A 16,539-nucleotide genomic window follows, 5' to 3' on the forward strand; every position below is an offset into this window, starting at 1 on the left:
CTTCCTTCTCCTCTTCCTCCCTTCCTTTTCTTCCTCTTCCTTTCCTCCTCTTCCTCCCTTCCTTTTCTTCCTCCTCCTTTTCTTCCTCTTCCTTTCCTCCTCTTCCTCCCTTCCTTTTCTTCCTCTTCCTTCTCCTCTTCCTCCCTTCCTTTTCTTCCTCTTCCTTCTCCTCTTCCTCCCATCCTTTTCTTCCTCTTCCTTTCCTCCTCTTCCTCCCTTTCTTTTCTTCCTCTTCCTTTCCTCCTCTTCCTCCCTTCCTTTTCTTCCTCTTCCTTCTCCTCTTCCTCCCTTCCTTTTCTTCCTCCTCTTCTTCCTCTTCCTTTCTTCCTCTTCCTTTCCTCCTCCTCTTCCTCCCTTCCTTTTCTTCCTCTTCCTCCCTTCCTTTTCTTCCTCTTCCTTCTCCTCTTCCTCTTCCTTTCCTCCTCTTCCTCCCTTCCTTTTCTTCCTCTTCCTTTCCTCCTCTTCCTCCCTTCCTTTTCTTCCTCTTCCTTTCCTCCTCTTCCTCCCTTTCTTTTCTTCCTCTTCCTTTCCTCCTCTTCCTCCCTTCCTTTTCTTCCTCCTCCTTTTCTTCCTCTTCCTTTCCTCCTCTTCCTCCCTTCCTTTTCTTCCTCTTCCTTCTCCTCTTCCTCCCTTCCTTTTCTTCCTCTTCCTTTCCTCCTCTTCCTCCCTTCCTTTTCTTCCTCTTCCTTTCCTCCTCTTCCTCCCTTCCTTTTCTTCCTTTCCTCCTCTTCCTCCCTTTCTTTTCTTCCTCTTCCTTTCCTCCTCTTCCTCCCTTTCTTTTCTTCCTCTTCCTTTCCTCCTCTTCCTCCCTTCCTTTTCTTCCTCCTCCTTTTCTTCCTCTTCCTTTCCTCCTCTTCCTCCCTTCCTTTTCTTCCTCTTCCTTCTCCTCTTCCTCCCTTCCTTTTCTTCCTCTTCCTCCCTTCCTTTTCTTCCTCTTCCTTCTCTTCCTCCCTTCCTTTTCTTCCTCTTCCTTTCCTCCTCTTCCTCCCTTCCTTTTCTTCCTCTTCCTCCCTTCCTTTCCTCCTCCTCCTCCTCTCTCAGGCGTTAGAGAGGCAGAGAGAACTCTCTGACATGGTTCTGATTGAACGTGACCGGCTCAGAGACGACGTCGTCAGACTGAGAGATTTACTGGAGGTACTCGAGGAGGAGCACCTGTGTGATGTCACTGCTCCACCTGTGTGATGTCACTGCTCCACCTGTGTGATGTCACTGCTCCACCTGTGTGATGTCACCGATCACATTCCAGTGACACGGAGGTTATTGGTCGATCATTGATTGATAAGTGACTCGATGATTTCCTCCCTGACAGAAACACGGAGTGGTCGTCTCTCCCGAGGTCTCCACCAATGGGGAGGCGGGACAGGGCCAGGCCGTCGATGATGTCACCGCTGAATCTGCCCTCCGATTGGCTGAGGAGCCGTCTCATGGTGGCCGAGAGAGCACGCTCGGTAAGAACCAATCAGATGGTGTTGATTATTAACACCAGATGAGATTCATTTATTAAATATTTTATTAAAGATCATTAAATATTAATGTACGATGATTCCTTTTTTAAAATTACATGATTACTTTTAAAATCACATCAGTTATGAGTCAAACTTTTGATTCACTGAGTAAAATGTAGGATTTATGAGATATTAAGATGATGATCATGAGGTAGATTTGATGGTACTAAGACAAACGTTTGACTTCTTTTAAATAGTGGCTGACTAATATCAGAAAGTTAAATACAAAATGTGAGCCGTACAAGTTTTTAGATACAAAGTCAAACAATTCATTTGTTTTAATTCTTTCATTTCATCTATTTTTTCTTCTTTGTTTGTGTCACATTTCAGAATAAAATGCATGCTCTCCAATGTTTTTAATGTGCTTTTTAACAAATGCATGCCACTTAATACTTTTTGTTCAATTTCATGATGAGAACATTTGATGATTTCAATCTAAGCCTTTCATTTAGGTTGGATGTTCTAAAAATGAATCAGCATCTACCGTCTAACACATCAACATCGTCCTGAAGATTAAAATCAAGAACTCTCCTTTAATTCCTCTGTGATCGAGATGTTAATTCATCTCTCGCCGAATCGCTTCAGGCTGATTCCAAACATCTTTTAAATTCTCCTTCTTTTACATCTTTAACCGGTCGCCTGCGTTTGGTCCTTCAATGTCTTCTTCATGGTCTTTCAGGGGAAGTTCAAGAGCGGCAGCCGGCAGAGGGAATCGAACTCATGCGAGACGACGTGAAGTACGACCGCTCTCGGATTAGTAAACGCTCCCAGTCGCTAAACGTCACTTCTACCAGCAACCAAACCAGAACTTTAGTGAAGGGGTTTGATGAACGGGCCAGAAACAGAACAGGAAAAAACGAGGATGCGAGGAAACTACCGAGAAACAAAGGAAGTAAAAAAGATCCGACCAGGAAATTTAAAGTCATACCGTTGAGAAATGAGGGCGTTAAAAAACAACGGATGACGAAAGCTTTGCAGATGTGTGAGCCGAAATCTGCTCATTTAAATGTGGATCAGGTCTTTGAAGCCAGAACCGAACTTCACAGTGAACCGGTATCATCAAACCAGGATGTCCTCGTGTCCTTTGACGACCAAACCTGCAAAATCCAAAGCAATCTGGGAGGAAATCAACTGTTAGTATGTCAATCTGAAGGTCGGGCAAAATGTGTAGATTTGGTTCCACGTGCTCGCAGAGCTGCAACTGAAAAAGTCCACAAATCAAGACTTGTTCCACCTCGACCCGCAAGAGACCTGATCCTGGACAACAAGGCGATGGTTTCAAGTTTCACGGCTGCTGGCGAACTGAACTCTCTGACTCAAGAGAAAGTTCAGATGGGGAATGAGACTCCATCTTCTGACGGGGATGTCGCGCAAAAGTGTTCGTCGGCTGTTGATCGTATTTTCCAGAATCAGGCGAAGGGAGAAAACTTGTGCAGAGATGTAAACTGTTCAGAAGGGGAAGTAGTGCCAGATATTCTAGCTTTGGGTGCAAAAGAATGTAAAATAAATGAGTTCAGGACTCCGACGTTAGCGGACAGTTTGAAAGAAAATGAATTTGTTGACAAGTTGGCTGATGAGTGTGATGGGGGAAGTTTTGTAGATCAACATACAAAAGTTCTCAGAGATGTGGTAGAGAATAAGACGGTTGTATCGACGGGTAAAGCTTCTCATAGTCCACAACAACCGTCAGAGAATTTGGGAAGCACCCAAAATGAAGACGAGGTCTTGAAGGATGAGGGTGATGTAAGTTGCTCCGGTGTATCTGAAGGGCTTAAACCATCAGAGCTTGATGCATTTTTACCAACGGAGGAGGAAATCGTTGATGGAAAGTCAGGTACACTTGAGAACTGGAGGATTTCTGAAGAGGAAGCTGTTCGAAAATATGTTCAGATTCAGGAAAAGACTCAAGACAATTCCTTTGAATGTCCCAAATGCACCAACCGGACAGGAACACCATCCACTCTGTTAGTCCCAGTCGAGGTGTGGACGGACAGGAGTTGTTTGGAAAAGACGATTCAAAGCATGCTGAGAGGGTTTCTTGAAAGTCAGGGTTTTGCAGCTGAAATCTCAATACTTTTTCCAGAGATATCAGATTCTCTCAATCAGTGGATTTCGGATTTGGAGAAGAGGCTCAAGAATGTTGCAGAAAATGTGTCAAATCAGGGTGAGTCAGTTGACCAAGAATCAGCAGAACAAATGATGGGTATTAAACTCAAAGCCGAGGCTGAACTGCCTTTGAAGGACCTACAAGAAGGAAGTGAAAGAACTGAAGATCCTGAAAGTGAGGAACAGAGTGCTGCTCGAGATTCAACCGTCATCAAAGGCTGGTCAGTCTCAGGGACGTTGGAAGTAGCCTCTCTGGAGGTACATCCTCAAACTTATGTCTCTGTGGACTCAAGGAAAGACATTCAGAATCCTCCAGCAAGTGATGACCAAGAAGCATCAGAAAATAACTCGGGGGCAATATTTCAGTTTAAGGTGGAAGTCACTGAATCCTCTCATGAAGAAATGCTGAGTGTGAATTCTGTTGACGTAGAAGAAGAAGAGCAAAGTCGGAGCGATCCAGCAGCGACGAGCCGGTCTGAGGAATTAGTTTTTACCGAATTTTACTTCGCTGAACCTGCAAAAACCCAATCTCCTCCTGCTGGAGAAGTCTTCGAGACGCAACTCCAAAGGCATGGAACGTTATCAACGAAGGTCAAAAGGCTTCTAGAAAAAACAGCAGATGAAATCAAGGCAATGGCCGTTCCCGAGTTGCTGCTGATGAGTCTACAAGAAGGGAGAATCGTTGAGGATCGCCATATTGACGAGTCACCAGGAACAAACACTGAGGATCAGGAGGAGTCGTCAGTCGGACACATGGACAGTTGCGAGGAGGTTGGCGAGGAGGCGGCACAGCAACCAGTAATGGAGCAACAGCAACCAGTGACGGAGGTTGTCCTTGGAGGTGGAGAAGTTGCTCCAGCGGCGAGTAACATGAAGCTACTGAGCGGAGGGTTCGGTTTGCGCAGCAGGAAATACAAACGCAAAACCGACTGCAAGATTTCATAGAGTCTGATATTCACAACATCACGTGTACTGATGTTAGATCTGTTTCATAAAGCATACATTTATTTAATTAACTGTATAGTGTCATTATTGTATTGAGTTTATTTACATGGTGTATTTATCAGTATGTGTCCACTTCTTGCCGGTAAGAAACTGTATTTATTACCTCATTTATGAATATTTTGATTTCTTTTGTAATTTAAGTATTCATTAATTTATTGCTAATTATGGTAAATAATTTCAGTTTACAATTCAATCCATAATTATTTGAGAATAATAATTCATTTTATAATAATTATGATGAATCCACAGACTCTAATATCAAAACTAATTATTTTAATATCGGGTTAACTGAGTATAATATTTGTGTGTCAGTCAATTTAAAATCGCTCAACATGAAGCTTCATGAAGTGATTTTTGACTATTTTATTGTTCCAGAACTCCGGCTGAAGAAACTGTTTGAAGAAAGAGAGAGTTTACGAGATCAGGTGACGTTTTGCTTCAGAACTATAATTAAGATACATTTATTGTACCATAAATGTTTATTTATGAATCACCATGTTGTTGTGTCAATGTGAAAGGTGAGGCTGCTGAAGTCTCAGCTGGATCAGAGACAGAAGAACGGGACAGACGAAGTCCAGAATCCAGAGGGGGACGGTCTGGAGAACGGGGTTGACTCTCATCTTCTAGACCTACAGAGTGAGAACTCTTCATCTCTGTCTTCTTCTTACTCTTTGTAGAGTTATTCTCGTCTGTCTTCTTCTTAGTCTTCATTTGTAGTATTTGAGGTTCCTTCTCTGTTTGTTTTATTAGGAGACGCCAACCGACAAATCAGTGACATCAAGTTCAAACTGGTGAAATCTGAACAGGAAGTCACCACTCTGGAACAAAATGTAAGTGTAGCTTCTTAATCGACAGATAAAGTGAAATAAAACCCAACAATCCCTTTGTCTTCAAGAGAAAAAGAAGCATATCATCAGCGTATCGAGACACGTTTGATTTAGGGAGAATGCAATGTTCTTTAAACTCAGGTGATCCGTCTGGAGGGTCAGGTGACTCGATACAAGTCGGCGTCAGAAAACGCAGAGAAGATCGAAGATGAGCTGAAAGTCGATAAGAGAAAACTTCACAGAGAGGTATCTTTTATGATTTGTTTTTAATTTGTACCATTTTATGCTTTTAATATGTGTCGGTATTTAGTTTTACATTGATACACTTTATATTTTTAAAAATTAAAAAATATTATACATTCTTTTATTTGTCCTCTTTTTTGACAATGTCGTTTTTCCAGAAAACTGTCAACTCAGCCTTTTGTGAATATACATTTAATTATTATCTTTTGTCGAATGAAAATAAGAACATAAATATTGCTATTTTAAAAAGGTGGTCGAATCTTTTCTAGTTGTTTTGTTCTGTTACGACCTTTTTCTTTTTGTGGACGTGAACAAACATGAGTCGTGTTTTCCGTGTTTTCCGTGTTTTCCGTCTCTCCACAGCTGCGCTCGGCTCTGGACCGGATCGATGAGCTGGAGGTGGGTAACACTCACCTGTCCAAACGTCTGGAGAAGATGAAGGCCAATCGCAACGCCCTGCTGGCCCAGCAGTGACAAAGCAGCGCTTGTTTTCCTCTGCATGCAGCGCCAGACGGGCGGAGTTAACCTGAGCTGTAACGTAACGTAACATCAATCAATCACGGACAGGCGATCGGTGAAGTAGCTAATGATCCCGCTGCCACGAACACAGTTCACCACAAACACTTCCTGTTTCCTGTCCTGATCATGTGACGTGATGAAAATCATGTGATGCAATCAAAAGCCACTAAATGGATCTTTAGATCAGCTTGTTTTGTTCCAACTAGTTTCAGGCATTTTCGACATTCACTTCCCTGTCGCGCTTCGGAGGGTTCGCGACTAAAACCGTGTGTCAGAGATCCGATTTTAATCAAATAATATGTCGAATATTAAGCTGCATGATCACTTCAGATGTGGTAAACTCCACCCGCCTGGCCCTCCCAGGTGTATTTGAACAAACATCCAGCTCCTCCATCTTGTACGAAGCGTTGCACTACCTCTCCTGTGCCGGATCAGACCGATAAACTGGACTGGACCGGCAGCAGCTGAGTTTTTATTTGTTACTTGATATTGGTGTTTTTTATGTTTTTATGTGGGAAAGCGTTTGTTTTGGTCAGTTTTTGGAGTTGGGTTTGGTGAAGCCCCGCCCACCAGGTTTTAAATGAGGCGTTCAGGTGACAGAAAGGGGGCGTGGCCACCTGTGTTCTTGTACATTTATATATTTTAGAGACTCACCTGATCTCTTCATGGCACTCGGGGTTTTAAATCATCGCTGAATGAACGGATGAAGAGTTTGGATCCAAAACAACCTGTATTTTGTTTTTAATATAATTTTTTGATCAGCTTCCTGACTGCAGGTGTACTTCTCCAGGTAGCCGTGGATGTATCCAGTCTTGGATCAATCTCTTCAAACCTGATCAAAATATCATGTGACTAATGTATTCACAATAACACTGCTGTTGTTGTTTATTTTTTTGAATGTTATATCTTCATCTGCAGGTACGAGAAGTTTTACTCATCAGCTCTGTGCAATACTTCCAGACGATGTCATTGATTGTGTCCTATTGATGAGGATGTCGGAATCGGTCCATTGATCCATCGGTTTATTGATCTATTGATCCATCGATCTATTGATCCATTGATCTATTGATCTATCGGTACATCGATCTATTCGACCATTGGTCCATCGATCCATCAATCTATTGGACCATCGATCTGTTGGACCATCGATCTATTGATCCATCGATCTATTGGCCCATCGATCCATTGATCTATCGATCCATCGACCTATTGATCCATCGATCTATTGGACCATCGATCCATTGATCTATTGATCCATTGATCTATTGATCCATTGATCCATTGATCTATTGATCCATCGGTACATCGATCTATTGGACCATTGATCTATTCAACCATTGGTCCATTGATCTATTGGACCATCGATCTATTGGACCATCGATCTATTGGACCATCGATCTATTGATCTATTGATCCATTGATCTATTGATCCATTGATCTATTGGACCATCGATCTATTGGACCATCGATCTATTGGACCATCGATCTATTGGACCATCGATCTATTGATCTATTGATCCATTGATCTATTGATCCATTGATCTATTGGACCATCGATCTATTGGACCATCGATCTATTGGACCATCGATCTATTGGACCATCGATCTATTGATCCATTGATCTATTGATCCATTGATCTATTGGACCATCGATCTATTGGACCATCGATCTATTGATCCATCGATCTATTGGACCATCGATCTATTGATCTATTGATCTTTCGATCTATCGATCTATTGGTCTATCGATCTGTTGATCGGTTTGTTCAGGGTGATGGAGTATATTAAAACTCATGACACATGTCTGTTTTACTGCTGTCAAGTTTTGTTTCATTCATAATCTTGTCGGTTGATTCTGCTTTTAAACCATTACAACTGAGCTAAAACAATAATAATAATTCAGCCCCTTAAGTAGGAACTAAATTGATGATATTTTTATTTTAGCAGCCATTAATCAACAACATCCGGGTCCTTTAAGCACACAAACATGAGTCATTTCTTCCACCCTTTTGTCCCCAGAGAGCCTCCGTAGTTTCACTTTTATTTCAGAGTATCAACAAACAAACACAAACATCTTTCTGCTTTTTAAAAACATCAATAAAAACAAACAGGAAGACGTAAAACCCCTCAAAACGGAGTCAGAGTTAGCATAGAAGCTAACGAGTCTCGGAGGCTACTATAAGAAAGGGCGGGACTTCCTGTCGATAAAAAATGGTGCCGCGCCTTTCCGGCGGCAAGATGGCGTCTCACGGTCGGATTGTTAGCTTCATTTTAGCTCCTTCAGCTTCTTTAGCTGCTCTTCTTCCGTCAGATGGAGTTGGATTTAAACACAACATGAACAAGAAGAAGAAGTGGACGTTCAGACCGGACACAGCTGACACACCTGCTGCAGGTAAATCCTAAACAACACAAAGCTGCTCTATTGAGAGCAGGACTCACTCCTGTGGAAAACCGCTGCACAAAGTCTTGAAGTGAATCCAATTAATTTCATTATTCATTTCTCTAATTTGTATATATTTGTCTGCTCAGATGAATAACCTTCAGTTTGATTAATAATAATTAATTATAATTTCCTCTGTTAATGTGGTTTCCTTCAAAAGTAGAATATTAATGGAACCTTTTTTATTTTGATTGTGTTTTATTGAACTTCTTTTTAATATATTTGTTTCTTGAATGTTTTCAGTCAGTTTCACAGAAAAGCTAAATAATTATCAAATGTTAAACTTTTAAATCATTTTGTGAACGAACATCAAGTTTTTCTTTTTAAACTGGACTAAACTTTAGGAAATATAAAGTACATTTTGATTTAATTAATTACTTAACCTTTTAATTCATATTCTCATTTTATCACCATATTTAATTAATTGCTATTTTCTGTATTTTATTTTATGATTCATCACATTATTTTCTTTTGTCAATACAACTTTAATTAAAGAAAGTAATATATATTTATGAATATTCTCATTTAATTTCTTTATTTTATAAATTGTTATTTACTGTATTTCATTTTAATATTTTTCACATTTTATTTTTTTGCTTAATACAACTTTAACTAAAGAAATAAAAACATATATAATTAATATTCTTATTTTAATATAATTTTCTTATTAATCTCATTTTATTCGTTGGTTGAAACCACTTTAACTGAATAAATCAAACTTACTTTAGTTTAAATATGAATGAAACATTAACAGTCACGTGTTAAAGTGGGGCTCCTGGTTCTGGTTCCGGTTGTGAGTCCCGGAGGAGGCCGAGCTGTGAGGCCGCTCTCCTCTCTCTCTCCCCGGGCAGCAGCAGCAGCAGTCGGGTCTAAACCTCCGGAGCTCTCCGTGTTTATCTCGGATTCACTCGGTCTTCTTCGGTCTTCTTCGGATCTTTCTTCCCGCTGCTTCGTGTGTTTTCCCGCTGCTGATGAAGGTGATCACAGATCGATTAGTTTATTGTTTATTAAATGACTTTATTAGAGTGGTAGAAAACCTTTTATTCTGAAAACATTTATTCTGAAACTTCATAGCGTCACATTTCATTAATAACAACAATAACAATAACAACAGTAATAATTATAGTAATAACGGAGTTTAAATGTTAAATATCTGGAGCTGTTTTCGGACCCTTTGTTGCTGTTGCCATGGTTACCGGAATCCGTGCTGAACATGTCATGACTTAATGAAGTTCAGCTCATTCATATTCATGAGACACTTCCTCCAAAGTACTGAAGTACTGCACTGAAGTACACTGTGGAGGTACTTGTACAGTACTTCTCCACTATCTCAGAGGTACATATAGTACTTTTACTTTACTACATCATAGTACATACTGTACTACATCTCAGAGGTACATATTGTACTTTTTACTGTCCTACAGAATGAAGCCGTACAGGAAGTGGCTGCTGCTGGTCCTGCTGGTCTGGCTCCTCCTCTTCCTGTCCCTGTTGTGTCACTTCCTGGACCTCAGACCCTCCTTGCTGCCTCGATCCAGATCCGCCTCAGACTCTGGACTCACCGGGACCGAAACTCGCTGCCTGAGACCTGCTGGAGTCTCGGAGACGGACTGGAGGAGGAGGAGGTCTAAGGACTACGACAGATCCAGGTCTCTGGAGATCCTGCAGAGACTGTGGAGTGGGAACCTGACAGCGGAGATGCTGAGTTCTCGTCTCCAGAAGGTCCTGAAGGTCCAGCTGAGCTCCAACAGGCACCAGGTGGTTCACCGGCCGAGGGGCGTCCGCAGGTCCGGCCCGGAGCTGTACTGCGAGCTGAAGAGGAGGACCAGGATCCGGACCGTGGACGGGACCGAGGAGCCGTTCTCCGGTCTGGGCTGGGACCGGCTGGTGCCTTCACAGCCCCTCAGGACGTCCCAGTACCAGAGGTGTGCCGTGGTGACGTCAGCCGGGGCGGTCCTGAACTCATCGCTGGGGGGGGAGATCGGTGAGTCCAGGACCTGGGGGGGTCCACCTGAGGACCTGGACTAGAATACTACGACAACTATTACTACTACTACTACCAGTACTACCACTACTAATAGTACTACTACCACTCCCACCACTACCACTACTACTAGTACTACTACTACTACCACTACTACCACTACTACCACTACTACTCGTACTACCACTACTACTACTACCACTACTACTAGTACTACCACTACTACTACCAGTACTACCACTACTAATAGTACAACTACCACTACTACCACTACTGCTACTACCACTACTACCACAACTTCTACTACTACCACTACTACTACCACTACTACTAGTACTACCACTACTACTAGTACTACCACTACTACGAGTACTACTACTAGTACTACCACTACTACTAGTACTACTACCACCACTACTACTAGTACTACCACTACTACTACTACCACGACTACTAGTACTATCACTACTACCACTACTACAGTACTACCACTACTACTAGTACTACCACTACTACTACTACTACCACTACTACGACTACTACTACTACCACTACTACTACCACTACTACTACTACCACTACTACTAGTACTACCACTACTACGACTACTACTACTACCACTACTACTACTACTACTACTACTACCACTACTACTAGTACTACTACAACTACTACTACTACCACTACTACGACTACTACTACTACCACTACTACTACTACTACCACTACTACTAGTACTACCACTACTACTACTAGTACTACCACTACTACTACTACTACCACTACTACTAGTACTACTACTACCACCACGACTACTACTGACCTTTAATGACCCTGTCAGGTGAGTTCTGGTGCAGCTTTGTTTCTTCAAACTGTTTTCTCTCCCGTTGGACTCAGACTCCCATGATGCAGTTCTTCGCTTCAACGCCGCCCCCACCAGTGGCTTCGAGAGAGACGTGGGGAACAAGACCACGATCCGCATCATCAACTCCCAGGTACAGGCTCCGCCCACTCAGGTTTTTACTTCAATAAACATTTGTATTCCTGAACTAAATATATTATATACATTTGTATTATGTTACATTTCTTAACTAAATGTAATATAATATAAGATATAAAATATTTACATTTGTTTCCATCATATTTTATATATATATATATATATATATATATATATATATATATATATACGTATATATATATATATATATATATATATATATATATATATATACGTATATATATATATATATATACGTATATATATATAAAATATATTCTTAAAATAGTTTATATCATATTTTTTCAATAAATATAATTGAATTGAATTTGTTCAGATTAAAATATATTATACATGTCTTATTAATGTGTTTTATATATATATATATATATATACATATATATATATAGATATATATACATATATATATACATATATATATGTATATATATATATATACATATATATATATACACATATATATATATATATATACATATACATATATATATGTATATATATATATATACATATATATATATACACATATATATATATATATATATACATATACATATATATATATGTATATATATGTATATATATATATATATATATATACATATATATATATATATATATACATATATATATATATATATACGTATATATATATATATACATATATATATATATATATATGTATATATATATATATACATATATATATATATATATATGTATATATATATATATATATATATACTTTGTTTCTTCATATATTTATACATACCTCCTCTGCATCAGATCGTGGCTCGGCCCAAACATCGGTTCAGCAGCAGCTCGTTGTATCAGGACGTCACTCTGCTGGTCTGGGATCCGGCTCAGTACTCCTCCAACCTGACCCAGGTGATCCAGGACTCTGTTTGAATAAACCTTTATGTACACGGAGACGTCATCAGCTGTTGTTCTTCTTCTTCAGTGGTTCCAGAAGCCCGACTTCGATCTGTTCTCGGCGTACGTCGAGCGGCGCCGCCTCCGACCCGAGCAGCCGTTCTACATCCTGCACCCGGACTTCATCTGGACTCTGTGGGACCTGATCCAGGACAACACCGAGGACCAGATCCAGCCCAACCCGCCCTCCTCAGGGTTCACAGGTACTAGTACACAGAGTACACACCCAGGAAACGTAGTGTACACAAACTCAGAGTACAGTGAAAGTTAAGTCAAGTTTTTAATCGATATTTAAGGTTTTAAAGTGCAATTTAAATGTACATGACATCACACATGTTTTTTAATTAATATATATATATATAGATATAATGTTAAAGAAGAGAGACGAGCGGCTCACTGAACTTTATTTATTTCAAACAGAATCATTTTATGACGACGTTGAACATAGAAAAATATTCACATTTTATTTTTCAGACGAGTTGATGAAGGAGTTTTATCTGGACAACATTTTAACTCTCCACCTGGTTCATACACAAATATAATGTAGATACTAAAAATATAGATATAATAATAATATGATATCGATCAAATATAAAATCTGCCGAACGCGCTGATGTGTTTCTTATGTTTGTGGTGTTAAAATGTGAGCTCCAGACAAAATACACAACTGGTCCCGTCTGCGTTCTTTGACAAATGAGTGGTGAGATTTAACATGGAGTCTGATGGAGCAGCTGGTTGGAGTTCATGTCGCTCTGCGGCTCTTCGAGCCAAATGTGTACGTCCGTTGGATTCCACAGACACTTTACTGCGAACAGCACAACATTTCCAAGCTTTTGGGCCAAAATGGTGTTTAAAGAGTAAACATTGTGGGAGCTGCAGCGATTTGTTTGGAAAAATCACAGAATACTTTCCTGCTCCGCTCCACTCTGACCGTGATCTCATCACTCAAGCGCTGAACAAGCCGTGCAACACACACCCATTATAAGATGTGAAAGTGAATCTGTGACTGAATGAAAACTGTGCTAGCTATCAAAATGTCCCTTCGGCTCGATAAAGTGCAGCGTTTCGTCTACGTTTTGAACTTTGAATCGTGTTTCTACGTTAAAGTACGGCTCGTCAATATGGGCCCAAAGTTAAGTGTTTTTTGCTCTCTTCACGCGGAACCCCATTCAAGTCAATGGAGAAATTTTGCTCAGATTTTCACAATTTTCAGAAAACCGCTGGACGAATCTCTGAGAAAAGTCATTGCACACGATTCCCGATCAAACCGCACGTTTTGATGTATTTTGTGTGCAGGTGTTGGCAACGCTGTGTCTAATGGAGGAGAAGCGCAGCAAACTTTGTAAAGAAGGAAAAAATAAGCCCGCAGGATGATAGTCAGTGTGCTGTTTCACTGCCTCACACATTGTTATTATAGTATTATATTATGATGTTATTATATTATATTATGTTATGTTATTATGTTATTATATTATTATGTTGTTATGTTATTGTATTGTGTTATTATAGTATTATGTTATTATAGTATTATATTATATTATTATGTTATTATATTATTATAGTATTATGTTATAATATTATGTTATTATGTTGTTATAATATTCTTATATTATAATATTATTATATTATTATGTTATTGTCACGGGAGTTCACAGGTAGGACCCAAACGCAAGACCACAGGAGACAGAAGTCAATGGAAACAGGTTTTATTCAGCCTGACTAAGACAGGAAGGTGTGGAGCCCGTGGTCCGACACCGGAGGGCTGGCAGCTTGACGGCGTGTGTAATCCGTAGAACACAAGGAGGGCAGAGCAGCAGAGTGTAGTCCGTAGAACACAAGGAGGGCAGAGGATGCCACGGGGTTGAAGCGGGTGAAAGACGGTACGACCTGACAACCCCAGACTGCAGGACCAGAGCTTATATAGTGACAGGGGAATCATTAGTGGGCCCTGAGTCTGGTGTGTCAGGCTGCAGGAGGTGATCGGCTGGAGTGTCCTCAGCTGTGCACAATCAAGGGTGCGGCCATGGGAGGTGTCTGGAGGCAGAGGACAAACAGAGCACATGGCACACAATAACAAACAGGGGAATGACAGAACACATGAGGAGAGGAGATCAGGGGAAACACACACCGGGTCAGACAGGGATCCTGACAGTGATTATGTTATTATATTATTATGTTGACATCATGTGGGCGTGTCATGTGGATCAACGTTGAGTGTTTTGTCTGAAGCGGCGGCGCTGTTTGCCTCCACGTGGAGCTCACCGGGTCCGGTGGCGTGGTCGTTGGCGTGGCCGTGGGCGTGGGCGTTCACATTACATGATCTTCCAGCTGCTATAATTTACACTTTTATTTTGTTAAACTTTTTAATTCATATATTTTATATTTTAATGTCATTGTTTTATTTATATATATATATATATTTGTAATATTTCTGGTGTTTGATTTCTTTTTTTATTTGTTGACGTGATGACATCATCGGTCTCCAGGCATCCTGCTGATGATGTCACTGTGTCGTGAGGTCAGCGTGTACGAGTTCGTCCCGTCGCTGCGTCGCACCGACCGCTGTCACTACTACGAGCTTTACCGGGACGACGCCTGTACGCTGGGAGCCTACCACCCTCTGATGTACGAGAAGATGCTGGTCCAGAGGATCAACCAGGGGGACCAGGACCAGCTCAGGAGGAGGGGCAAGGTCTCTCTGAGGGGGTTCAGAGAGGTCCGGTGTGGGTCTTGATCCAGTTTTCATTTTCATTTTTGTCATTCTTCACACCCGCTGTATTCATAGCTAACACCATTTCCAGGGTTCATTAACTCTTAATTCTTTTTCTCTCTTTGTGTGAAACCAGTCAGCTGTGAAACCAGTTTCATAAATAGACCCTCTGGCCCCTGAATGCATCATTAAAGACTTGAAACGCTGCCAAACTGTCTCCTGACCCCGACAATTAACAGGTTTAACAAAAGGTCAAATAAAATGTCCATCTAAACTTGGTTTATAAAAGTCTGTTTGTGGTAAAAAAATGTGTTTAATATGAACAATGATAATAATATAATTGTTTACGTTAGCATAGTCGCTAGTTTTGTTAGCTAGTGTTAGCGTCTACGTTAGTTTTGTTAGCTAGTGTTAGTGTCTACGTTAGTTATGTTAGCTAGTGTTAGTGTCTACGTTAGTTTTGTTAGCTAGTGTTAGTGTCTACGTTAGTTTTGTTAGCTAGTGTTAGTGTCTACGTTAGTTTTGTTAGCTGGTGTTAGTGTCTACGTTAGTTTTGTTAGCTAGTGTTAGTGTCTACGTTAGTCTTGTTAGCTAGTGTTAGTGTCTACGTTAGTTTTGTTAGCTAGTGTTAGTGTCTACGTTAGTTTTGTTAGCTAGTGTTAGTGTCTACGTTAGTTTTGTTAGCTAGTGTTAGTGTCTACGTTAGTCTTGTTAGCTAGTGTTAGTGTCTACGTTAGTTATGTTAGCTAGTGTTAGTGTATACGTTAGTTATGTTAGCTAGTGTTAGTGTCTACGTTAGTTTTGTTAGCTAGTGTTAGTGTCTACGTTAGTCTTGTTAGCTGGTGTTAGTGTCTACGTTAGTTATGTTAGCTAGTGTTAGTGTCTACGTTAGTTTTGTTAGCTAGTGTTAGTGTATACATTAGTTATGTTAGCTAGTGTTAGTGTCTACGTTAGTCTTGTTAGCTAGTGTTAGTGTCTACGTTAGTTATGTTAGCTAGTGTTAGTGTCTACGTTAGTTTTGTTAGCTGGTGTTAGTGTCTACGTTAGTTTTGTTAGCTGGTGTTAGTGTCTACGTTAGTTTTGTTAGCTAGTGTTAGTGTCTACGTTAGTCTTGTTAGCTAGTGTTAGTGTCTACGTTAGTTTTGTTAGCTGGTGTTAGTGTGTATGTTAGTTATGTTAGCTAGTGTTAGTGTCTACGTTAGTTTTGTTAGCTAGTGTTAGTGTCTACGTTAGTTTTGTTAGCTAG

The 16,539-nt window shown here is 40.4% G+C and overlaps 2 protein-coding genes across 2 annotated transcripts in view; both read left to right on the top strand.

Annotated features, from left to right (window-relative positions):
- lrrfip1b (leucine rich repeat (in FLII) interacting protein 1b) overlaps positions 1-7,534 on the top strand; it is a gene marked incomplete at its 5' end in the record, with an annotated part of 22,830 nt that extends 15,296 nt beyond the window's left edge. The window contains 7 exons of the mRNA XM_079296329.1: positions 1,042-1,134; positions 1,310-1,448; positions 4,992-5,041; positions 5,135-5,252; positions 5,367-5,446; positions 5,585-5,689; positions 6,050-7,534. Of these exons, the coding sequence (XP_079152455.1) occupies positions 1,042-1,134; positions 1,310-1,448; positions 4,992-5,041; positions 5,135-5,252; positions 5,367-5,446; positions 5,585-5,689; positions 6,050-6,160 (696 nt within the window). The 3' untranslated portion in view covers positions 6,161-7,534. The remainder of the gene's footprint in view (positions 1-1,041; positions 1,135-1,309; positions 1,449-4,991; positions 5,042-5,134; positions 5,253-5,366; positions 5,447-5,584; positions 5,690-6,049) is intronic.
- Positions 7,535-10,070: 2,536 nt separating this feature from the next.
- Positions 10,071-15,317, top strand: LOC306797500 (beta-galactoside alpha-2,6-sialyltransferase 2-like; the record flags this gene model as incomplete). The annotated part of the gene is made up of 5 exons (XM_079296865.1): positions 10,071-10,629; positions 11,527-11,624; positions 12,437-12,538; positions 12,612-12,786; positions 15,070-15,317. The coding sequence occupies 5 exons, from the start codon at positions 10,071-10,073 to the stop codon at positions 15,315-15,317; spliced, it is 1,182 nt and encodes a 393-aa protein (XP_079152991.1).
- Between the last annotated feature and the right edge of the window lie 1,222 nt (positions 15,318-16,539).

Source organism: Melanostigma gelatinosum (assembly GCF_949748355.1).
Source record: "Melanostigma gelatinosum genome assembly, chromosome: 24".
Classification (NCBI taxonomy): domain Eukaryota; kingdom Metazoa; phylum Chordata; class Actinopteri; order Perciformes; family Zoarcidae; genus Melanostigma; species Melanostigma gelatinosum.